Consider the following 26,170-nt stretch of genomic DNA (forward strand, 5'->3'; position numbering starts at 1 on the left):
ATATTTTGTAATATTCATTGCAGAAAACTAAAATTTTCTTATCCCTTAAAATTAGAAAAATCTTTTTTTAATTCTCTAGAAATGGAACTTCCTTTACAACATGCTACTTGTCATTGAACTTTTGTATACATTTTTAGGAACACATTAAATATAGACAGTTTCGACTTTTAGAAATAAACATGTGCGCTAATATTTTGTTTTATAATTACCTGTAATATGAGTATTAAATATAATAATTTATCCTTTTTCAGTTGACTAAAAAATGTCATTATGAATAAAAATATTAAGCAAATATTTCATAAATTTTACCTTATCAAATTTTATTTTTAAAATTTGCATCAGCTGTTATTAATTATAGCATCTAGTTTCAGCTATATGTCAAAAATAACATGTAACACTTAGAAAATTTAAATTTTAAACAAGTTGTATAATTTTAATTTTTTTTTTAGAAGGTAATTGTTTAAAAGTATCAAATTAATATAAAATTGTTAAGGATATAACTACATAATATATATTGAATATTCTGTTCTATCATGGAAACTTTTTGTAAAGTTTGAGAGTAATTTATTAATTAAACAGTTTGTTTTATTTAAAATCTTTATTTTGTTTTAGAGCTTTTATTTTAAAAGTTTATGTATTTTAGTGTTTATAGCAAATCAGCTGACTGAATATAAGCAGAAAGATAACAAGGAATGTTGTCTTTCTGCTTACATTCAGTCAGCTGTTGAATTTCACTTTCTAAAAACAAAATAAACAATAAAAACCTATATTTTTCCATAATTTTATGCTATTAATTTAATTTGATTAGAATTGAGATTTCATAGAGATTTTAAATTTATCAATTATTTAGTAAGCTAAAAAAATCATCTAGAAAAAAGATTAATTTTGGAGTAAAAGTTAAATCTACAACACCTACATATTGAATTTATAATACAGAAAAAAGTTTGATTTTGAATTAAAATACTGTAAAAATGCATAGTCAGATTTTTTAAAATTTAGTTATTAATGCATTTTTTATCTCTTTATTATAAAGATGGCAATTTTATTATACAGAAACTATTATTAAATTAAAAATTTTTTATGATAAAATATTTTTACTATTAAAAAAAATATATTGATTAGTTTAAAATATTTCTTTTTCAGGTTAGCCATTTCAGTGATGTATTTTACTTCATTACTCCAAATATGATTAGTTTCTTGGGTGTTTTATTTGCTCTCGCAGCTGCCAAATGTGTTTCTGCAGACAATTTGACCATGCATTATATAGCCGTCCTATTATTCCAAATACGTACTTGGTTAGATGCCTTAGATGGTATTGTAGCAAGAGCCAGGCTTGGGGTCATACAGCACGTGTCATTAAGATATACAAGTGGTTATGTAGTTGATGGTTTAGCAGACGCTATTGGATTTGGTACTTTCTTATATGGATGCTATATCTATCTCTGCAAAACTTTCAATAAATCAAAATATTACCTTCCAGTTCATAATGATGATGGAGGTATTGATAAAAATGGAATGACTCCTGTTTATTCTCCTCCAATAGTTAATCCTGGAAAAGCATTATTTGTAGCTTGCTGTTTTGGCTTTCAGTTAGCCTTAAGTGCCTTCTGTTGGGATCATTATGTTGATGCATATCATTCACTACTGGAAAATCATCAAGTTTCAGAATCTGAAGCAGTATGTATTTCCTTATTTTTTACACTAGTGTCTTATTATTAAATTATTTTGCCAATTTTTTAAAAACTTAATTTTAATACTTGGAAAATACTTTAAAACAATAAATTCCAGCACAGTGTTTTTTTCCATTAAGCATATATATAATTCTTCTAAAATTTTAGCTGTAGTTATAAATTTCATAATATAATATATATTACTTTTACACATTCTACAAAAACAATTGCCATTTGAATATGTAAATATTTTACAAAAGTAAATATAGGATTTTATTTTGCAACATGCAAAAAACCTTATCTAAACAAGATAATGTTGAATTTTAAAATTTGGGTTAACCTCTCTTATATAAACTGTTTTACAATACACATGACAAGATTACACTTACAAAAACAATTTCTCTCTTTGGTAGTATTTTAATATTGCAAGTAAACTTTTTTACACATTAAAACTTCAAATAGTGATATAAAAAAGCAATTAATTTTTTCACAATTTTTAATATGAATTCTGTATAATTTCCATAAATTTCTTAGATAAAAAATTAGTTAGATCAAACAACTAAATAAAATTGGTATTTGTTTAATTTTAATATGATTAATAAATTACTTTTATGATGATATAATCTTTAGTTAATGTAACATTTTTTTAAATGCTTAGCAAAATTTAACAGAACTTACAGTTGCCATATAGCACAAAATTNGAAATAAACTTAACACAATGAACATACAGGATTATAGGAGCCGAGTTATTTAAGGATAAAATGTTTTACATGACATTTCTTCTCAGATGAGTTAGGAAATCTGAAGCTGAGATGAAAGGTCTGGAGAAACACTTTATCCTTAATTAAATACCTCAGCTCCTATAATCCTGCAAGTATGTGTTTGTTAAGTTCAATCTTATGATGCGCTAACTTTTAAAAAAATTGAAATTAATTTATTTTTAAGCAATAGAAGCTTCTTAAATAAATAAATAAATAATATTTGTTTCTCATTTTTTATGGAATAAAATATAAAAATAGTTGCAGGAATTAGTTATAGTTTATATTAGAAAATGTACTTAATAAATTTGAAAAATTGAATGTTTTTTTTTTTTTTTTTTGATATAATTGTAGATGTATGTCATTTGGACTAAGAAGCAGTGAAAAATTGCAGAAGGAAGCTGCAGAAAAATTCCGTAACATGATGGCTGCCATACTAGAGTATAGGGCAACAGTAGTGGTTTCATTACTACTACTGATGTACTTTTTGTGGATGGATATAACATTATATTATCAAATTCAGAGTATGCATCCAGTAGGGTCTGTAACATCTAAGCCGTCAATGGAAAGCCATGCATTATTTTCACCATTTTCTGGTCTCTCTGTTAAAATGATGATGATGGATCAAGTGAATAACTACATTCATACTCCTTTGGCACAAATTTTTAATCAGGTTAGAGATAAATTCTATATTATATAGATTTAAACATAGTAATTAATAAATATTTTTTCTTAAATTTGATTCTTTTATTTATACTGTTAAATTTTGAAAAAAGGAAATTCAAAATCAATTTAGTAATGTAGCAAAACAATAATACAAATGGTTTCTGAAAGCATTTATATTTTATGTACAATTAATTTTGAATTAATCTTGAATTCATTCAGTTTCTAAACAAATTATCATCATGCTTATATATTGATGTTTTGCTGATGCAATAACAAGTTACTAAAAATAATACTTCATGAATCATGATTGATTTATTATGCTTATTTCAAATGCAGACATGTAACTGTTTAAGTTTTCAATATGAGAATTTATGCTTCATACTGAAAACAAATATTTATTTTTGAATTATTACTATATTGAAAATGTAAAAAAAAAACATTCTCAGTTTGAAAGAGACCAAAGACTACTTCTTAATGCAACCAAACTTACAGACCAAAATTACCAAAAAAATTTTCTTAAAAATAAATAAGTTCATGCAAGCTAAAATAACTCAATATTTATTATGTTTTTATTAATGGTTCCTTTTTAAACAGTGTTCTGGAATACAAACTTTTGACAACCGACCTTTCTCTGCAGGCTACTTGGCTGTCAAAATTAAAACTTTCCTTAAAAACACAAGTTTAAAAATCGGAACTGGCGATGCCACAGACATCATCTTTCCTTTCATCCTTACCACTTGGGGATGGTAGAGCTTTATATCTACTAGAAATAGGTGCTGTTATATATAGATTTTTAGCTGTACCTGGTGCAAAACAATTTCAGTTATATGAAATTTGTATGAAAATAATGTGGTTTTATTTTGTAACATATATATATATTTTTTTTTTCAATCTCCTAGCCTCAATGTTTTAATGTATTTATCTTATAAATATGGAAATTTACAAATGTTGGAGTGTTTTGTAGAATGTAAACTTCAAAAAGAGGTATCTTCTTCTGTATATAGTAATTCAGAAATAAATATTTTTCATAGTATTATCTTCAAATAATTCGATATAATTTCTAAATTCAACTATGTTTGAACTATCCAGCAGAATACACATGAAAGAAATTTCATAGATAGATGTTATTTTAAATATATTTAAGCAGAAATAAACTGTTCGTATAGAATATATACTAGTAATTAAAATTATACTCTCTAAAAGTTGAGAAATGAACTTGAATTAGATGAAGTTAATCACTAAAATAATACTATATCAATTAAATCTACAACTTTTATCCTAATAACACTCCAAAAATTCTTTCCTTTGTTGTAAGCAAACTAAAATCTTGTTAACAACTCAAATAACTCATCCCAAAAATGTATATACTGTATTTTCATTTATAAAAGTAAGAAAAAATTTTTTTTTTTAAATCAATCCTTTAAGAAGTTTTTTTAAAAGATTAAAACTTTGAAGGTTAATACAGAAGACAACTGTTGTTTTTTATCTATAACCGCATTTTATCAGAGATAAAACTACTAATGATTACAACCGTTAGCTTTTATTACAATACAATGCATTTTGAGCAAAAAATTATTTAAGTTAATGGTGTTTCACGATTGTAAGTGCACACAACACCATTAACTTAAATAATGGGATGGAGATGACATATGGACAGAAGTGGTAGGGCAAAATAGCTCACAAACAGACAAATGGCTGTTAGAACGATGCCTCAAGGGTAGGACATCAATACAGTGGAGCGCTGTATGCAAAAGATATTAGTTTGCTATAAGATAAATCATTTGAATGCTGTAATTTGTAATAATTTTGTAACAACTGTGTGTTTCCCTATTGTAGTTATGTATTACCTGACATTACATGAAGAGGGGTGGAAATGCATTGTATTGTAATAAAAGCTAATGGTTGTAATCCTTAGTAGTTTTGTCTCTGATAAAATGTGGTTATAGATTAAAAGTTCAAAGGTTAATACAGAAGACAACTATATTTTTTTTTTTAAATCTTTTAAGAAGTTTTTTTAAAGGATTGATTTTTTAAAAAAGGTTAAGAACAGAATTTTTCAGGGGAGTTTAATCAATATTGATTAATTTGTATTTCAGATTACTGAAGAGAAACTTAAAGAACACTGCGGAATCATAAATCTAGGAATATCGGAGGAACTGTCACACCTGGCCGAACAGTTAGGCATCGCCCTGGCCGACAGACTTCTACGTCAGGGTGCCAGAAAGATTTTAGATGAAGCTCACCGACAAAACGAACTCTCCATCGAATAATTGAATCGAACATAATCTTTTTTCAACAAGTGACTGGCGGAAGATGCAGGAAACACTATATATAGTTTTCCCATATATATAGTGTTTTTTATATATACATCCATTATTTATTTCTGAAAAATACCATTACAGTTTTCAATAAAATACTGTAATGTTGTTACACATTCCAAGCTTGATTAATTTGTGATAGTTTTATTTAAAGATTTTTTAATATTTCTAATCACAAAAAGTACAAAAGTTAATGGCACCCTTGGGATTTATTTTGATATGCTCTCTGATGACAGTACCATGACTTATTATTAAATCAAAACATCATATTTGTTGCCTTCTTTTGTCATAAAATCAATGATTACTTCCTGCATCAATATTTTATAAAATATTTTGAATGAACTTAAGGAAAGTTGATAGTAAGGGATAAGCAAAAAAATTGCAAGATATTTTTTGAGATTGACAAAAATGTTGTTACAATTTGTCTCAAAATTTTATTATAGACTGTATGGAACAGAGTCTAATATTAAGTGTTGGAGTTATTTGAATAAAATGTTTGTAAATTTAGTAGTTTTAAAATGAAGTGCAATTGGAGACAAATTACTTTGTTTTGTCGACATGATTTTTAGATATATATTTTTAAAGGAATCAAATCAAAATTCCGTATTGCCTCTGCTGTATTATAGATCAAAATAGTAACAATTGCAGTAGTACTTACAGAAATGGTTCAGAAACAGTATTTTGATTCTTTCTCTTGTATTATCTAAAATGACTGTGAATTACATTTTGGAAATTTTCTTCTCCAAAATTCAAATTTTTGTTCTCTAATTTAGGGAAATTTCAATAAAAAATAAACAGTCAAGTGGATCTTTACAAATACAACTGTTACTGTTTAAAAATTATCTAGAATAATTTGATTTAAACCAATAATTGTTTTTATTGTGTATTGTAGTAATAGAAAATAAACCATAATTTGTTACACAAAATAGTTTTTGTTGCAGTTAAATTACCTACTTATTGTGAATAATCCCATAAAAAACTGGTGGAACTGGCTTGAAATGTAAAGCTTGGCAAAAACATCTAAATAAACTTATGAAAGTTGTGTGCTATATTCACATGTTAAATCTGGTTTCAGTAAAGATAACAGTTTCTTATGCCACATTACATAGATTACAGCTACAAGAAGTTTTGGATAAAGCAATTTCATCATACCTAACAATAAATCGGGTAAACAAACATTGTCCCAGGAAATGGCTTCAAGCTTTACTTTGCATCTTAAAGTTGTTGCACATAAAATAATTTGGGCAAGTACCTTTGTGCCTTAAAGTTCTTCACTAATATTGCTCAAAGTAAAGCTTGAAGCCTTTTTCAGTGACGATGCTTGTTTTCCCAATTTAATATTGTGGCAACATTGCTTCATCCAAAACATTCTATAGTTGTAATCTCAACATGTGAATAAAATGCACATTACACAGTCTCACTGCCAAATCTGATTCTGATATTCTTATGCCACAACTTTCAAAAGTTTCTTTTATTTAGATGTTTTTGCTGAGCTTTGCTGTATTATGAAGTTATTAGGATTTCAAATAATTTTCAGTCATTAAAAAAAAAAAAAAAAAAATGGTAACAGCAAATCTTTTCCAAAAGGTCAAAATCGAATTTGAAATTTAGCATATCCAAATTGTGGATAAAAAATTTATTTTAAGTAATTACGAAAAAAAAAAAAAGAGGATTTACAAATTTTACTTCAACTTTCTAATCTATATTAGAAAAATGACAGCAAACTCTATATAAGATAATAATGCAATTACAGTATAGCAGAAACAAGTATTTTGTTTAACTGAAAATCTTCCATCATTTACTCCATAAGAATTTCTCTATCCAAGATTCATGACTTTTTGATTCAGATTTTGCAATAACTTTGAGACCTCACTTTCACACTATGTACAGCATGTAGTTTAATTTCAAATACACCAATTATTATTTTTTAAAGAAAATTTATTAAAACCTAATAAACCTGTGTTTCAGCAGCCAGAGCTATCCATCAAACAATAGGAGCATACCCACCAGCAAAAGATAATTTTGGTAAATTTGGGTTTATTTTAAACCAAATTGCTACGTGTTATAAATTGATACAATAGTATTTTGCATTATCAACATTTGTATTTATTTTAGAAGAAATAAAACAAAAACAAAATTACATGCCAAAAATTTTTGGTGAAAATGTATGGAGCTATTTTCACCAATATATTGCAGATATTAAGTCTATCACTATATGTGTGTGTTTTATTATATATATATATAAATTTTTTTTTCTGCATTCTTAGCCCAGAGACTTCTACCTCAACCCAAAGCCCGAGAGTCCGCTTTGTGCGTATAATTCTTCGTTAACTCTTCCTTTACGCTAAACACGGTATTCCACACGTCTTATCTCCTTTGACTGCACCGGAAAAATACGGGCGTGGCCGCCAGGTTACGTCACTTCGATAAAATGTTGGACCGCGATAAAGCGCAACCTCTTTCGCGTCGCGTCGTCCCGGCGAAACGAAGATGCGAGGCGATCGACCTTCGAAAGGAAGGGCGAAGACCGCCTTTCTTCCCGTCTCGCTCCGACGGAAAGATCCGAGGTGATCAGGAGAAAGACGGCGGCCCCGATGTCGGCCTTTCCGAACAGAGGCGGCGGCGGCGGCGGCGTCGCCGTTCCGCCGCAGCGTTTGACGGCCACTTCCCGCAACCGGAAGCGTCTCAACCGCAGGCGGCAGTTCCGCTCGGGGGATCGGCGGTCGTCCGATTCGGCTTTGTCTCGGGTGCGAAGACCGACGGCCGTCTGGGCGAGGAACCCACGGCCGTCCGGTCTCCGAAGAGCGGGCCGACGTTCGGGGGGGAGACCGGAAAGTGTCGGAGGAGACCCGACACTTTCCGGTCGACCCGAACGGACGCGCGCGGACGCCCCCCGTCCGTTCGGGTCGTCGTTCCTTTCCGGAAACGAAACGCTGGGTTAATCTACGAGAAATAGGCTTAGCCGTCCGATCGACCAATCGGGAAGGGACCGGAAGCCAAAGACGAGAGACGGAGGGCGAAGGTGCCAGGAACGTCGACTTCCGACCATCCTGAGTGCGTCCGATCGGAGTAATATGTCAAAACTATAATCGGGAAACGAAGAAAACTTACCGGATGGAGCGGAGGACTTTACGCTGTTCCGACGGAAATCCCCCTGGCGGACGTCCTCTTCCACACGAAAATTTACCTCTATTTCTTCCGTAGTCCGTTCGCAAATACGATTCGTTATTCTTCCAATTGATTTCTACTTTAAAGAAAGACCAAAGGGCCCGAAGTGCTAAATTTGTCCAAGATCTGCCGTCGGTATCGAACGAAGCCTCAGTCGCATTTGGGACCGACGATTCGCTCGTAATTTAAATTCTTCGATTAAGTTAATCCGCTTTATATTTTAAAAACTGGCGTCGATTATGCATCGATATTTTTAAAATACAACGTGGATTAATTTAAATTTAAATCGTTTCAAAATAGCAAAAGAATCGCTTCTCGACGAATGACGTTTGTTCGCCGCGGGCCAACGTTGCAAAATGCAAAACTTGTTTTCGTGTTTAATGAAACTACATTTTACGGCGTTTTTATTTTATACTATTTTTACTCAATTAAAAACAAATTAATGAGTACTTGAATGAAAGAAACAACAACAAAAAAAAAACAATCTATGTTCCTAGATATTATTTCTAGAGGGCACGCAATGGTCAGCGACTCAGTGGAGAAAGGCTTTAAATTAATCGATGTGAAAAATTATAATAAAAAAGAGCGGACGAAATAAGTTCTTTAAAAGATCGTGGTTTTGTAGAAAAAGATTTTCACGAAAAAAACTTACATTTTTAGTAGAAAGCTTCGAAAACTGGCGACGAGACTGCCATATTCGGAAATTTTCCCATCTTGTTCCTTATATCCGTTACTTGCGCCGAAGGATCGATGCTTCCATTTTCTATTTATTCGAGATTGTTTTTTTATTTATTTTCTCAAAAGACACTGTGGCCAGGTTGGACTTTTACAAGCATCTTAACAGTAAATCAACAAAAAAAAACACACAAACAAACAAACAAAAACAGGACGCGAGCTGAGAAAGAAAATTAATTAACAAATAATATCGTTGCGTCTTAAGTTTTTTTTTTCGTTTTTTTACATTGAACTTCTAAAACCGACCGTGCAACGAGTATGATGCTATGACCGATCTAATGACGGACGATGGTAATCGGAATACGAAATTCAACGACGAAAACCTAGGAAATACGCTAGAAAGTTTTGGTTTACGAATGCGGAGTGCAGTTGATTTCATAAGTTACAATGCGGGATTAAGAGGAACGTGACCCAATTTGACAAATATTCTTATCTGGATTTGAACTTGAACTAATAAAAAAGTTTCGCGGGTTTTAAGAATGATCAATTTAGTTTAGAGTATTTTAAACTTACCAAGATTTTTTTTTAATTTATATTTTTATTAGAGTTGGTAAATATTTGTTTTATTAGAAACAAACAGATATGTCTGGCATCACCCCTCCTAACAGGAAAATGGCTAATTATTTTAGCTTACAATTATGTTTATGGCGAAGTGTCCAGGAGATCAAATCGGGATGGTGTGTCCTGATTTTATGAAAGTCTATATTTTCTCCAGAATCCCAGAGATTAAGCATGAAAAATTAGATGCAGATCGAATCGGTTTAGGAGTTAATGAGGGAGGATGAAATCAGGGGAGGGGTAAGGTGTCTATGTTTCGTGATAGTCTATTTCCTCAGATTTCGAATTAAACAAGAATAATTTGAAGCAGATCGACCAAAAATCAGAATAGTGAAACAAACATTTTATATCCTATATAAAACCAATGAGAGACCGTCCAGCTTAACGGTTCCGATGGAACAGTTTCGCACTCGGATCAGTTCCAGTTCCAGCAGCGGAACTGGCTCTCTCACCTCTAATCAAAAGACAAAAAAAACTAAACTAGTAAAACGCACATCAGGCCAAAGTGCTTGGTCTTCTATTATTGGTCTTGTATAGATGCTTTTTTTTCTTTTTAACTCTTTCCGCTCTGTGGTCACTAAGAGGGCCTCATATAGCAAGTCCATTATGGGTTCGGCTAGACCTTTAATGAGACAGTCAGGTGGTGAGGAACAGGGTCCGACATATCCAGAAAGACCACCCCCGAAAAATTCCTGGGGATTTAATGAGCCGTCCGGATTTGAACCCGGGTCCCCCAGAAAGGCAGGCTGCCACCTTGACCGAAGGGCCATCCGATCGTCAAATTGTATAGGTGCTATCCGGAGACATCTGTAATTTTGTTTCCTCGAAAATCGGCGAGTTTTGCTATTGCTACATTTACAGAATTCCGTTAATTTTATACAAGAACCTTACTTTTTATCTGATTTCGTCGTCGGGCCTCGATTGTTCGAAAACGTTTCCCAATTCCCTGTGAAGACCAAATTCATCGGCATCCAAACTTCGAAACTCTCGAATAGAAATCTTGAAATTTAAGTGGAAATTATCGCAGTTGGACTATGGCCCAATCGGGACAAATTTCAAAAAACGTCGAAACGTGGGAAGATATCCGCGAATTGCTGAGGAAAGAGGAAAGAAAATTTTGAAAATTTTCTATTTGCTGCCATAGAAAACGGGTTACACCAACTGCAATTTCTGTTCTCGTGCGAATTCTTTATTTAAATAATCATACAAAATGCAAAGCAATCATTACGTACTTATAACAAAAAGACTGCCGAGTATATAAAAAGTCATTTTTAATAAGGCTTGATAAACCAGCCAATGACGTCCCTATTTCGTTTGAAATGAGCCATCTCATTGGCTCGCGTTTTCATATATACTGTATTAACGTACTCCAGCAACAAGCAACTAAATTCTGCTCCTCAATAAAAACGCCGATTGGCTGTTTTGAATTCCGACGTCATCTATCCGAATTTCAACTAGTAATTGAATATTTACACTAATTTTGTACGAAATGTAGCAACACGATTGGCTAAGTACTGAATATATGTTTTCTTTAACATTAATATATTGTATATAAAAACTTGTATAGTTTTATGTTGTGTAAATTCTGCCAACGAGCCTGAGTCCATTTTTACCGGATGTATAACATCCAACGAGTTAGAATTATTCCATCTCGTAGACACCAAAAATGTATAATAAATAAAAGTAAGAAATTGAGATATAAATTATTGCAATTATTATATTTTAAATATCAGAGAAGAAATAAGAATATAAGATTTTATTTATAACATAAAGTAAAAAAGGGACACTTTTTATATTATAAAATTTTTCTTAATTTGTGAACCCGCCTCCGCTAGGGGACGAGCCATCGGTTTTGCTAAAGCCATGTGGAAAGTTGGTCGTAAAATTTTATCTACCGAAAGTGAGTTTTCTTTGTTTTTAAAATAGTTTTCCGCTTTTTATTCGATCGAAAGGAATGTCCACTTGCCGGGTATCGTCGCGACGATGGATAACACGATCGAAAGAAATTAGATTGATGTTAATGTATCCATGCCGATTAGTTCGCGGACCTACCGATAGAGTGAGCCGTTCGTAAATCTCGTTTATTTATTCGCGATCGAAAGACTGTTTCGATATTTTCGTAACCGTTATTAAAGGAATTTCGTTTTAGTTTAAAAATATATCCAATGTGGTTATTAGTAAAAGACCATCGATTTTAGTTTGCGAAGTTGGAGTCAGTAGAAATAGTCTCGTTTCCCGTTCACAAACACGAACGCTTTGGGTGTGAGAGTATCGAAAGTGTCACGGTGAAAACAGCTGTTTTAGGTTTGTAAACACGTTGCGGAGGGCAAAATGAATTCTTTAACAGATGGTCGATTAATTTTTCAAATGCCGAAGTTATTGATTACATCCAAACGATGTTACTCTCGTAGGTATTCACAAAAGCAAAAAAATAAAATAAAAATAAAAAAGTTGAAAAGGTTGAAGTCGAAGCGGGGATGAAGAAGACTATGGGTTTATTTTGCATCTGTAACTATAACAGGAACGAAGTAAGTACAACCGACTTATTTAAATAAATTCACTTATTTTATGGTAGACGAACCGTATCAGTTACAATCCAACTAGGGACACGTTTCAGAATCAGTGGGAATAGGATCTAAGACTGATTGAACTTGGGTTATTTTCTAACATTTATTTAGTTATCGATCTACAAATGGGAGATCTTATATTATATATCANAAATACAGTAGAGCATCGTTTATCCGAAGGTCGGTTATCCGAAACGTCGGTTATCCGAAGGAATTCCAGTCGACAAATTTAAATTTTCGCCAGTGCTGTGGCGCTGTAATCTTTGGCTATGTCTTCGGCTACTCAAATATTTTACGTTTTTGATACTAAATTAACTTCTGAAGTATAATTTTTTATTGTTTTTATATTTTTCAATATATTTATTTTGTTTGTACAAAATAAAAAAATAATTTTTAATGATACAATAGTCTTCGTTAGGCTTAACATCGATGAAAATTCAACGCGAAGCGACACGCAATGGAGAAAAATTTCAACATGGGATAGGTTAATATATTTTTTCGTACATAATCAGTTATCTGAAATATCGATTTTCCGAACAACCCCAGTCCCCAATTGATTCGGATAATCGACGCTCTACTGTACGTACATACATACATACATACCAAGGTTACATATAAAAAGCATTGATTTTGAAATTATCCTCACTAATTATAATATCACAATTTAATGTCAAATTTCATTCATTCAGTTAACACAATTTCTGTATGATTTATAATGAAAATAAAGTAAACATATTGTTATTTTATGCATCAATGATATAATAATCAGTGTAGACTAGTACAGGTATACCTCGCCTTACGTCGCCTCTCCTGGAACCAATTACCGATATAAGTCGAATTTACTTGTCTCCAAATCTACTTGTCACTAGGCTAAACCATAAGTTACCATTTCCCGGTTCTGTATTTTATTTATTAATGCATTTTTAATAATATATGGTTAATAAGGATCTATTTTAAGCTTACAAACAAATAAATTTTAGTTTTTAATACAGTACAGAAAAAATAATCTAAATTTACGAATGCATGTACTGTAAATACAGTACATACAGTACTTGTAAATGTACAGTATATACTTTAATTAATATGATTTAATGTGCTTTAAATGCTTTTCTAGTGATATTATGACTTCAATATTTGTGGCAGACAGACATAAAGTCAAATAAAATGACTTAAACTTGATTTTTATTTTTCCATATACTTTTTTTGACAAACGACGTATAATCGGGAATGACATAACTCAAAACAACATAAGTCGAGGTATACCTGTACAGACAAAATGAATGATTAAAATTACGCTAAATTTATACTCATCAAAGCAAAAGTGGATATTGAGTATGACATTATGTATATTGAGACTCCCTGTATCCATAATCCAGCAAAAATGAATAATACTCCTTAATACCTGTTGCAATATCTGAATTGAATAATCTTGATATTATAGTTTTTTTCAAAGCACATTTGTGAAAAGCCAAAAATTTCACTAATAACAGTGGGAAGTACAGTACAGTACATTCTCAATATTTATTCCAGTGGTATTGTTAATGTTCTACTCCAATTGTCACAAAAATTCAGTGTAAAGTATACAAAAATGATTTATTTTTAAGTAAAAGATCAAAATTGAAATGAAAGTTTATTATTTCATTTCTTTATTATTTTTATATAACTTAATATAAAATGTAGTTTAGTTGTAACATTTTCATCATTGTCTATTGCATATTACATACAATTCCTAATTTGAAGTACTATAGAAGTTGTTGCATTACAAACACAATGATCTAATTAAAATGTAATGTTTATGATCATGCTCAAAATATGAATTGATAGGCAAATTAGGTTTGTTGCATTGTTTTAGTGTCATTTGGATTAATCAAGATGAGTTAAAATTTTTTCCTAAAGAAATAAAGGAAAACACTTGACATTTGAATTGTTTTCAAGAATGCATTAGATTAAGATAATGGGATATGGCAATTAATGCAGGATCATACAGATAATATTATCTTGTGATTCAATATAAACTAAGATTGTCAACAAAAATTGTAAGTTGAACTGATTCAATAAATCTTTGTTAACTTAGTTTTAAATATATGTAGTAAGAAATTACACATTTTTATTTTAAAAGATTATTTTAAGTTTATGCAATTTATTAAACATGACATCCCAAAGTATGTATAAATAAAAACTTAAAAACTAAGTGTTACATTAAAATCATAATTATTAGAGAGAAATTGATAATTTCTAATCAAAATAATTTAGTATGAAAATTCTTCTATCAATTCTAATATTAACATACCATATTATTTTAGTTTTTAGAATTTCAAATGTTAATATTGTTATGTAATATTCTAAAAAAATAAGAAAGGCTTATAAAAGAATTTATCCATTTAGAAGAAATAAATTAATTTTTAAACTATAATTATATTCATATTATTTTTTTCTTTTTAGATAGTACAGAATGAAATATTACGGTCTTCTGTAGTATGGGTGATTATGTGGTTTTGGAGAATATTAAATGCACATTCTCTAATGCAAATGTTACTGTTTGCAGTGTTTATTAATAAAATATGGGTAAGAAATTTTCAAATTTTTATTGTTACTTTATTCATGGAAATTGTTACAGAAAGAAAGCTATCAAATACTATTATGAATAAAGCTGGTAACAAATATGTACATAAATGCTAGTTGTAATATCTAAGTAAATGTATTCATAAACACAAGATGATTCAAAAATTCACCATACACTTTTATTACTATACTCTTAATATTAGTGCGTAGTGAATTTTTGATTACTCTATATAAAAATATAAGCAAAAGCAAATACTAACTTAAATGAAATTAATACTAACTTATTAGTTTGTATTGTCAGTTTTATTTTCTTCTAGATATATTTATCTAGAAGTGTCTGATGTTAAATTTCTATGCAAATAATATATAAATAACAGTATTTTTGTAAAATTTTCTTGAAAAATTAATCATTCAAAGATTTGCTCATTCACTGTTTTATTTATTTATTCAAAAAGTTTCAATCGTAGGCTGTAACTTTAATTTTTAAGATTAGAACTAATTTTTTAGTGTAAGCTTACAGAAATCTCTTAATTTTTCCTTCCAAGAAAGTTATTTTGCTCCAGGTATGAAGTGCTGCTAAAAAAGACAATAAAACAGTTTGCTATTACATGCCATAAAAAATTTATTAAATGCGTTATTTAGATTGAGTTATCTTGCTTATTAATTGTTCACCATAGAAACAAATCATATTGTTTTTAAGCATAATGATGTAAATTTATTATATTTTTTTCACATCACTTTACAATTTTGAAATTATATAATTAAAAATATATTAATTTGATAATTATATTTTTAAAATTCCTTCTTCCAACTAAATTTTTAGCATTAAAGATCTGCAATGTTAAATGCTTTATATTTTATATAAAGCATTTATGAGCAACCTTTTTTTAAATTTGTTGTTTTTGATCTTTTAGAAAACACTAAATAAAAATGAATTTTTTTTTGGTGATAAACATTTTCTTTAAAAAATTACAATGTTCTGAAGAGAACCTCAGATTTTTTTAGTAATTGTAAATTGTAACATTACAAAATATAAAGTTTAGAATTTTAGTTAAAATTTTTATATTTTATGTTTTTACTTTGTATAATTTAAGCACTAATTATATTCAAATGTATCTCTATAGTTGAAAACATAAATATTCATAAAAAATCACATAAAAAAAAACAACATTGAACTGTATTAATATGTAACTTTATCAATTTATTGTAGAAATATGTGCGGGGCTAAAACAAATTATATTATTTCATTAATTTCAGTCTTACAATGAAAGTTTTATAAGCATTAGGCTCTGATAATTTAAACAGAATTGTAATGCAAGATTCTTTATTTGAAAATTTACTTAACTTTTGAATTATTATGATAATTTTCTGGTGATATTGTCAGTCAAAAGATAAAGGAAGTACAGAGCATTCACACTAATCTGAACTATGCTTAATTTTAACCAATTTTGTTTGTTTTTCTGTTAAATGTTCCAGCCAAAACAAAAATAAATTGTACATAAATTTAAATATAAAACATATTTATTTGTCCTTAGTCCATTTTTATTTCATTAATCCAAACAAAGGAAAATTTATATATAATCCTGTGCAATAATTAGTTTGGATTAACAAGATTGGACTATATTATTTATGTTGTTATAGTAAAAATATAGTGCATTCATATTCTCCATTTGGTCAATTATTATTGTTATTCCTTTTAGTTTTTATTAAATTTTATGAACATGATATTTAATATTTTAACATACTTTTCTAGGAATTTTTGACTTGGATTCAGTATATTGGTTTTTCAACAATTATCACTTTAACAGTGTTAACTCATTTACATTTGCATAGTGTAAGTACTCCTAAGTATATTTTTGTTTATAAACTAAAATATTTTATCCTTAATAAATGTCCTTAAATTTAAAATGTAAAGACCTTGAATTTCAAAAATACATCTAAATCAATAACAGGAAATTATCTGATTTATATGCAAGGCTTATAAATATATTTAAAGTTAAATTGTTTGTTTTTAATTTTTATGCATGACTTCTTGATTGAATATATTCATTTATTGTTTTATAATTTTTTTCTATCAGTTTATATATATGTATATTAGAATTTGATTGTTTGAAAATATTTATTACTCTGATCACATGAAGTGTAGAACACACTTATAAAAGTTCTGCTTAATTAAAAAGGTATTTTTAAATTTATATTGTTATTTACCTGAAATCTTTATGCACTATCAGCATGCAGTTTAAACTAGTGTATTATCATTATTTGCTCACAGTGCAGTATTTTCAATTGCTGGCATTTTTTACTTCATAATAATTAGTAATTTATTCAGTATGTAATTAATAGTAAATCTTAAAACAATTACAAAATGTATAACTAGAACATGCCCGTTTTAATATCAATGAAAATTTTCACCACCCTGTTTACATATATACAGAAGAATCAGCCATACTGAAAACATTAATCTTAACAAAAAGTTTTAAACATAAATTTAAACATTTAAAATCAAATTACTTTTAAGAATTAATGGAGAAAAATGTTTTTATCTTATCAATACAAAATTTGATTTTTGAGATTACTCATTGCTTAAGTATTTTTTTCTGTCTTAGTTAAGTGCTAAGATATCTTTCAGCATCTAAATTATGCCCATCATGGATTCAGCTGGATAGTGAGGAATAGGATCCTGATTCATTAAACTTTTAGATAATCTGAATTCAACAGTTTGCCAGACTAGAAAATTCAGTTGATTTTCCTTATTATCAACCAGTATTAAAATGATCAAAATATGTTTATACACACACAAATATCAAATGTTAAATGGTATCATTTCATTAATAAATATTACTACAATTTTAACAAAACAAAAAACTCACAAATAAATATTACTTTGGATACTAATCAAATTACAGTAGAATGTCGATTATCCGAATCAATTGGGAACTGGGGTTGTTCGGAAGATTGATGTTTTGGATAACCAATTATGTATGAAAAAATATATTAATTTATCCCATTTTGACATTTTTCTCCGTTGCGTGTCGCTTTGCATTGAATTTTCGTCAATGTTAAGCCTAACGAAGACTATTGTATCGTTAAAAATTATTTTTTTATTTTGTACAAACAAAATAAATATATTGAAAAATATAAAAACAATAAAAAATTATACTTCAGAAGTTAATTTAGTATCAAAAACGTAAAATATTTGAGTAGCCCAAGACATAGCCAAAGATTGCAGTGCCACAGCACTGGCGAAAATTTAAATTTGCCGACTGGAATTCTTTCGGATAATCAACGCTCTACTGTATTTGATTTTAATTTCTTACACAGTCATTATTACTTTATCTTTAAATGTTTTTTATTTCAGATTCAAAATTACATTGGCCACGTATCCTAATTTTCCACACGTGTCTAGGGCCAAGAGACAATTCCGTCCAAAGACTATTTTGCGAAATCCCAAAGGCATGAGGAGAATGCATCGTCATTGTTTGGAAAATTGCACAAAATTCAAAATGATTCATCTGCCATTTATTGTTATATAATAATTGTCATGATTAGAATTTATTGAAATAATATATTATCTGCACTCATTTTAATATAGTTTATCATCATTTAAATTGTTAAAAAAAATCAGTGACCAGTTTGTTAATTAAAAATTCAGTGTATTGCAAACAAAAAAAAAAAATATTTAATCTTGTGCCTTCTGATATTTCTGATGACCAATTGTTGTTGTCATTTATATATATATATAATAGCAAAATACGCCAACAAATGTTATGTTTAGATTCATTTTATCATTTAATTAAAAGTGCCATCAATTGTTGTATTTAAAGAGAGGAACAAGATATCTTTAGCTGTAATATAGACATTTAATGAATATATTTATATAGATATATTTGTATTCCATAATTTGAATCGACATTGTGGTAAATATAAAATAATTTTTAATTATTTTTTTTGATAATGCAATATATTAGTATGGTTTATTAATTTATCTGATTAATGATATCAATGCTAAAATAATAAAAATTTCCAGTTGTTAAACAAATTGTACATATTATGGTATAATATATATTTTATATAAATGTTATTGATATATTTATTAATAATTGCCAAAAATTATGGTTCCTGATTTTCTAAACTAATAGATATATGCATATTATGTTTAACAAGTTTTTGCCAAAGAATATATATATTTAAATACATACCATATTAGATTCTGTTTAATCGACAGCAGGTACATTTGCAAAAAATAAGTTATATACTGTATAAAATTATGTAAAGCTGCAATAATACATTAAAGTGCATGAAATCAATTCATTATCTGTTTCATAAAGATTCCTTAAATTTTGCATTGTTGATTCTTGAGAAACTTATGTGAAAATATAAGGAATCTTATGTGAATTTTGTAATATAAAAGAACATAAAATTATATTTTATAAAAAACATAGAATCAATATTAATTAATTTGATGAAATGGTCTCATGTGCTTTTGATGGAAAAAAAAAAAAATGTTATAGATGTAAACATTTTTAAAAATTTGTATAAAATGTTTTTGTTCAGATAGAAAATAAATTTTGAAGTATTCTTAAATTCTGTTCTGATCTATTTCAAACAAAATTACTGCTAAAAATAAATGATCTACATATAACTCATTGAAATCAAACAGAAATTAATGTATAAATTGAAGAGAAAATGAAGATGTTTTACTAGTTAAACTCAATTCTACATCAAATATTCTTCATGTAATTGTTGGGTCCATTCCAAAAGCATTAAGGACAAACTGATGTAAAGAACTAAGTACCATTTGTCTATTTTAGAATATAATTAAAGGATAAATCTTATCTAATGTTAAATTAGCTAATTTATGTTTTAGATGACATTATTGGTAAAAGATGCTTCAAATGACAATTACAATAGAATATTTTAGAACTTAATTAGCAACAATACAGCTCTTCAAAGTTGCTTATTGTTGCAAATTGCCATACACACTTATGTGGATCAAATGTCTAGACAAGGAAACTATTTCAAAGTTATGAAAAAATAACTGCATTTTAAACATGCTGATTAATAATGCCAGACTGTACATTTTTCGTACCTTTAAGATAAATGCAAATTTCTGTTAATACTTAACATTGGCCCAATTAAAATGAAGAAGAATCAAGAACTATTAATATCTGGAATTTTTGTTTCACTGAAGAACTTCCCTAATTATAGTGTTTATATCTAATTAGTTTTATTTCTTGATATTTCTTAGTTTGTTACTAGCAAATGTTTTTTTTCTTTTCTAAATCGCTGAATAATAACCATTAATGGAATGTATGCAGTTCATTGAATCAACAGTTAAAAAAAAAAAAGGTCTCTTGTGCAATAATTTTTATATAATTAAATCAATCAAAAGCTATGAGGGATGTCCAAAAATTAAAATACTATGCATACATGTTCTTTGTTTTTTCCTTTTTCTCTGGACATTCCTTGTACTGTACATATATATTTAGCACAGAAAATAATCACCAAGTAATACATTCTGTAAATCTTAAAAGGCATTTTTATATTTTATTTTTCAAAGAGGAACTGCTATTTTTGAATTGTGCTATAAGTTAATGATTTTATTTATTAGTAAAAGTTGACATTGCACTTCACAGCTACGATAGCCAATTTAACATAAAATAACAGTATTGTTTTGTAGTTTACCACTAGGGAATTAATTTTAGCATATTAAAGCATATTAGAAAAATTAGCCATTAAAATAAAATTCTATTTTTTTTTTAAATTTTTTCAATAAAACTTTACACTTTTTTAACATTAAAAATGAAATTTACTTCAATAATCTTTTTCTACAAATAAATAAATAAATGCAGAACTTTTTATAACATAATTTAACAATTATTTTTGTCATAAATTAGCAGCTTAAACTGCAAATTAGAAATCTTTATGATGATGATGATGATGAAGGAAATCTTTAATTCAACAATAAAATAAAATTTATGCCTTGGAATTGCTTTAGAAGCATAATGAAACTATTAGAATGAAAAGAGAATGAAACAGAATTGGACTAAAAACTGATGATAGTAATGTATGTGCATGTGACTATGAGGGAGTGTCTTAAATGTTATATATTTAGCACGACTCCCAAAAAGTTCATGGGGGTTTTGATCTGGCCAGATTAAATTCTGAATCTCGGAGTGGTAGAGCAATGCCTTAACCATAGCCACCTATATAAACAGAACAATTTCAGGATGATAGAAATACCTTCTAATAACAAAAACATAATGGCAGCAACCAAATGCAACAAAAGAGTGAATTTACAGTATTTTGCTAGACTTTATTCATCAACTATATTGTTGTATTTATCATTGTTTATGTAGGCATTAGGAATTATTAATGGACATTTAATCTTAGATGTTGCTATCAAATCTATCATCTAAATTTTTTGTATGTAAATCTAATTTTTATTGTTTCATATTTCTAAGTATTCAAGCCTTAAACTTTTTGCAATTGTCAATGAGAAACATTGTAATTTGTATTTCACTTTTGTCAGTTAATATTTTTGTTTTATAAGAATTACTTTGTGCCATGTTTTATGCTAAAATATCACAACTAGTCCCTCTGTTGATAGATTTTGATAGTTGGTGAACACTGACTGCTCTGAAGTAACATTGCATTGAATGTGTACTAATGACAATGAGATTCATAAAAATATCACTTTTCTCATTTTTAAGAAAGCCATAAAAGCCAGTTTATCAAGGAAAGTTGCTTATTCTGATTATCTTTATTTCCAAAATAATACTGCTAAGTTTAATTAATTAATGTTTGAAACTATAGTTTATATAATTAACTGTTTCCATAAAAGAAAACACACTTGTAAACAATTTAAAAAAAAAAACTAAACTGAAAAATCATTAAACTGAATTATATGCCAGTTTATTTTTGTGATGCCAGATTATTAAAATACTTAATAGTTTTTTTCGTTTGTACTAATTGGCAAAATAATTATTGCTTCTTTACATTTGCAAATTGTTGGGTTGTTTGGAAAGTAATTTCATTTTTTTTTTTCCATGGAAAAAAAACAATATTTTTATAATAAATAAATATTTTATTGAATTATATATCGACCATTTTGGTCAAATACCTGTTGTCATCGCTTCTGGTAGTAGCATGATTTCACATTCATAAAGTTTTGATCGTTGCTTACAAAAAACTGATCCAAGTGATTTTTGACATTGTCATTTCAAGTAAATGTGTTTCAGTTAAAAAAATTTGTACAGACCAGAACAAGTAATAATCTGAGTGTGCTTGATCTGGTGAATATGGTTGGTGTGATAGCACGTCCCATCTAAGTTATAACAGTTTCTGAGAAGTTACTAAACTTGTGTGAAATTTGACATTATCGTGGCAAAACACTACACCTGTTTTGTTGATCAATTCTGCCCGCCTTTTCTGTTTAATGATATTACTCAATTTGTTTACTCGATGGCAGTACACTTTCGAATCGATTGTTAAATTGTCTGGTAAAGCTCCAAAAAAAAAATTTCCTTAAAATCCCACCAAAGAGAGCATCTCTCTTTAAGAACATGTGGAACCCATATATCAAGCTTTGAAACAAAACCAATTTGTTTCAAGTAATCATAAACAGTTCAATTTGACAAATTTAATCTCTTAGTGATTTCACGTGTTGTTATTCGGCAGTTTGCTTCAATCAGTACCTTTATTTTGTTTTCATTGGCTTCAACTGGCCATCCAGAACGTGGTGCATCTTCAATATTGAAATTGCCAGAACGAAATTTTGTAAACCAGTTTTGGCACTGTCGTTCTGTCAATACATCTTCTCTGTACACGTCACACAATTTTTTTCTCACTTGAACAGCATTCTTACCTTTTCGGTAATAAAAGAGCAAAATATGCCGAAAACGCTGCTTTCAATGTTCCATATTTGATGGGACACAAAAAATAAACAATTGCACAAAATCAAACAGAATTTTTTACAAATAAGCCTTTAACTGCTAGCTGTCAAAATATATAATGACAATATGGTTTAGAATGAAAATGGTGGGAAAAATACGACTAATCTGTCTAGTGGTAAAAAAAAACAAAATTACTTTCCAAACAACCCAATATTATATAAAATGCAATTCTTACTCAGAAAAAGAACATCTTTCTTAAAATGTTAAAAAAAAATTTAAAATATATTATTATATTATTTTTATTGCAATAATAGAAACTTTTTACATATCATGAAAAATTTCACCATAAACTATTATAAATAGTCAATAATTTATTGGACAATATTATTTAAAATATCCAAGCCATTATCATTTGATGCGGTTCAAAGATAAGTAATTTTGATTAAAAAAAATTGTTACTTATTTTACTGAACACCAGAATCCTTTTTTTGATTAGAATTTATCTATTACACTGTCAATTTACATCAAAAATTATAATAAAAAGTTATAAAAAGATAATTTTTTTGATGAGAGGCACATCTTTTGGAAGAAGATACATAATATGTGCTGCTATTATATATCTTTAATTAAAGTTTATAAATTAATTTAAAAATTCTTTTAAAAAGGTTTGCAATTATTTTATGAGAAAATTAATTATACACTTTTAAGTAAATATAAAAATTTAAAATATTGATTAAACATGATATGCAATAATTTCAAGCTTGAAATCTTTTAATAATAATATTGGCTTGGAAAATTTGTACCTATACATTAAACATCACAACATTGTTATTAACATATTTACAATCTCTCCTTATAAAATGAGCAAAAATAAAATCCATACCTTTTAAATTATGTAGATATAATGCTTCCAATGTAGGAATTTACATTATTCATGTATAAACAGTCTGCATAATTACACAAACCAATTGGACGGTGATATTCAATTTAACCATTGTCTTTTTTTTCTACTGATTTACTGTATCACTTAAACCAAATGTACAAGACAAGAGAATCAATTTTGTCTGTATTCATAGCAACTGTGAACTTGACATTTGGATTTTTAACTAGAAATCCAGCAGTTCAATCAACCAGAATAAATGTTTTCCAATTTTCATTAATTTGTCTTCATACGACATATCGTCCACGAGACTTATCCTGATTTCCACAATATTCGTTATATATTAGTTTTGCCAAAAACAGATGAAACACTACAATCAGAAATACAATTGAGACCCAAAACAGTGCAGGTAAGCCTCCCAACTGATGACCATGACGATGAAGTGCCAGGATGTGATGTTCATGTGCAGGTGCTAAATCAGATTTTAAAAAAGATTATTACAATTGTTGATACATTTGTAGAGAAATCCCAAAAATTAATTACATAACTCTAATTACCTTCAGCAATTTCTTTCACATGAATTACATGTTTCAAATCTATAATATGCTGAAAATCCGACGTAATATAAAGAATGGCTGTTAAGGGTTCTGTTAATTTCACTGGAAACTGAATTGGTGTCTGCCTAAAACAGATAAAACATTTATTAAAATTTTGATTATGTTAAAAACATATCATAATATTAAAATTATAATTTTTTCCAGATGTTTTAAATTCACAAAAATTTTTTAGATATTATTTTTATCATTTAAATTAAAAATAAACCTACATTGAAAAAAGTAAGCTAATTATAATGGTTACAATATCACAAAGCTTGGCAATTTTTAATTTTCTTCTTTAGTGAAAAAGTAATTTTAATTGGGAAGTAAATTGTAACATAGGAGAAATAGACGATGATGCTGGCAAAAGAGTATGAAATGTTATTCCTTGAATTCATTAAGTGTTTTCACAATATATTACAGCAATAACAAGCACAGCTGACTCGTATCATTTGGGAAGTCAACTCCTTGCATGTAAACTTTCCATTTGATCATCCAGTAAATTATGGATCAAAAATCATATCATGATGAATATTTAACATGCCAAACATTTAATGTTTGCTTTAGATATTATTCTTATGGGCTTGTAAACAAACTATTTTGTCAATGTTATTTTTGCCTCAGCAATAATCCTCATCATTTAGCAGCAATTTTGATGGAATTGTTAGCAATACTTATTAAAAACTTTTAAAGAATGTTCTAGAACAAGCTTTTACCAACTTAGTGGGATATGATTGACTTTTATGAGTCAAAAACACTGACGATCTACCACAGCATTTTATTCTTTTATAAAAGTTTATTAATCCATTTTTATAAAATTATACTGCATCATCATCATTATATTTATTTATTGCATAATAATTGGTAGTCCACATTACCTTTTTCTTTGGTAAAGGCACTAAGGTATAAGTTAAACAGCAACATTTATCAATCAACATGACAAAAAACATTTATTTTCATTTGTCATACATATCATAAGTTACACCTCTGATTTTCCATGTAACTGAAATTTTTTAGGACAACAGAAAAATTTCTAAAACAACAATGTAACTTGACCACATCATTGATACAAAAGTAGTTTCTATTGTTTGTTTATGAGAATCTGGATCTGGGGACAGTTAAATACAAAAAGAATTTGAATTTTATATTAAAATTTATAAGTAAAATTTAATAGAAAATTGGATTTTTCATGTAAATCTGACAAACGAAAAGGCAGATTTTTATCTAATTCATCATCTCATCTTGACTTCCTCTGATTTAGCAGATGTTGAAGTTCCTGCTAAATGAAAATTTACTCAGAATATGACTGAATTGGGAGCAAACTCGACTGATCATCATATTTTCTATATAAGGGTGAAACCAACTTCACTCAGGCTGCTTTCAGACACCCAACAGCCAAAGTTAGCCATGCCATGACCCAGGGTTAAAGAGATTAATAGTTCCCACCTGACAATAGGTCTTGTTAGGTGTATTAAGTTCACGGGTTGGATGTCACGCCAACTTATGTCAATCAAAACTTCTTCTTCCAAGAACGTCAGTCTATGAGGCGTTAAATATACTTGAAATTATTTTAATTTACGAGCGCTTTCGACGTAAATAAGCACGTCGTCTTCAGGTAAAATTAAATTCGAATAAAGAATTCGAACCATACATTTAAATTTAAAACATTAACGATACTAGCCGTTTTTGAACATACAAAAAAGATTTTAAATTTAAATTTTTAGAATTAAACATTTAAAATTGGTGCGCATGCGTTTTAAAACAAATAAACATCGATTGGAGTGGCTATTAATTATT

At 28.6% G+C, this 26,170-nt stretch overlaps 2 protein-coding genes across 5 annotated transcripts in view; one reads left to right on the plus strand and one right to left on the minus strand.

Annotated features, from left to right (window-relative positions):
* LOC111634940 (ceramide phosphoethanolamine synthase-like) overlaps window positions 1–18,411 on the plus strand; it is a 34,638-nt gene extending 16,227 nt beyond the window's left edge. For all 4 annotated transcript variants that reach the window (XM_023379777.1, XM_023379776.1, XM_023379778.1 and 1 more), the window contains exons 3-6: window positions 1,144–1,677; window positions 14,883–15,005; window positions 16,756–16,836; window positions 18,361–18,411. In XM_023379777.1, the coding sequence (XP_023235545.1) occupies window positions 1,144–1,677; window positions 14,883–15,005; window positions 16,756–16,836; window positions 18,361–18,390 (768 nt within the window). In that variant the 3' untranslated portion in view covers window positions 18,391–18,411. The remainder of the gene's footprint in view (window positions 1–1,143; window positions 1,678–14,882; window positions 15,006–16,755; window positions 16,837–18,360) is intronic.
* A 4,816-nt stretch (window positions 18,412–23,227) lies between these two features.
* The window catches only part of LOC111634941 (uncharacterized protein KIAA2013 homolog), a 44,078-nt gene continuing 41,135 nt past the window's right edge, over window positions 23,228–26,170 (minus strand). Inside the window, exons 15-16 of the mRNA XM_023379779.1 lie at window positions 24,335–24,459; window positions 23,228–24,249 (exon numbers count right to left, since the gene is read on the minus strand). Coding sequence (XP_023235547.1) covers window positions 24,065–24,249; window positions 24,335–24,459 — 310 coding nt within the window. The 3' untranslated portion in view covers window positions 23,228–24,064. The remainder of the gene's footprint in view (window positions 24,250–24,334; window positions 24,460–26,170) is intronic.

Source organism: Centruroides sculpturatus, unplaced genomic scaffold, assembly GCF_000671375.1.
Source record: "Centruroides sculpturatus isolate CEXI.00-Female unplaced genomic scaffold, Cexi_2.0 scaffold891, whole genome shotgun sequence".
NCBI classification, from domain to species: Eukaryota; Metazoa; Arthropoda; class Arachnida; order Scorpiones; family Buthidae; genus Centruroides; species Centruroides sculpturatus.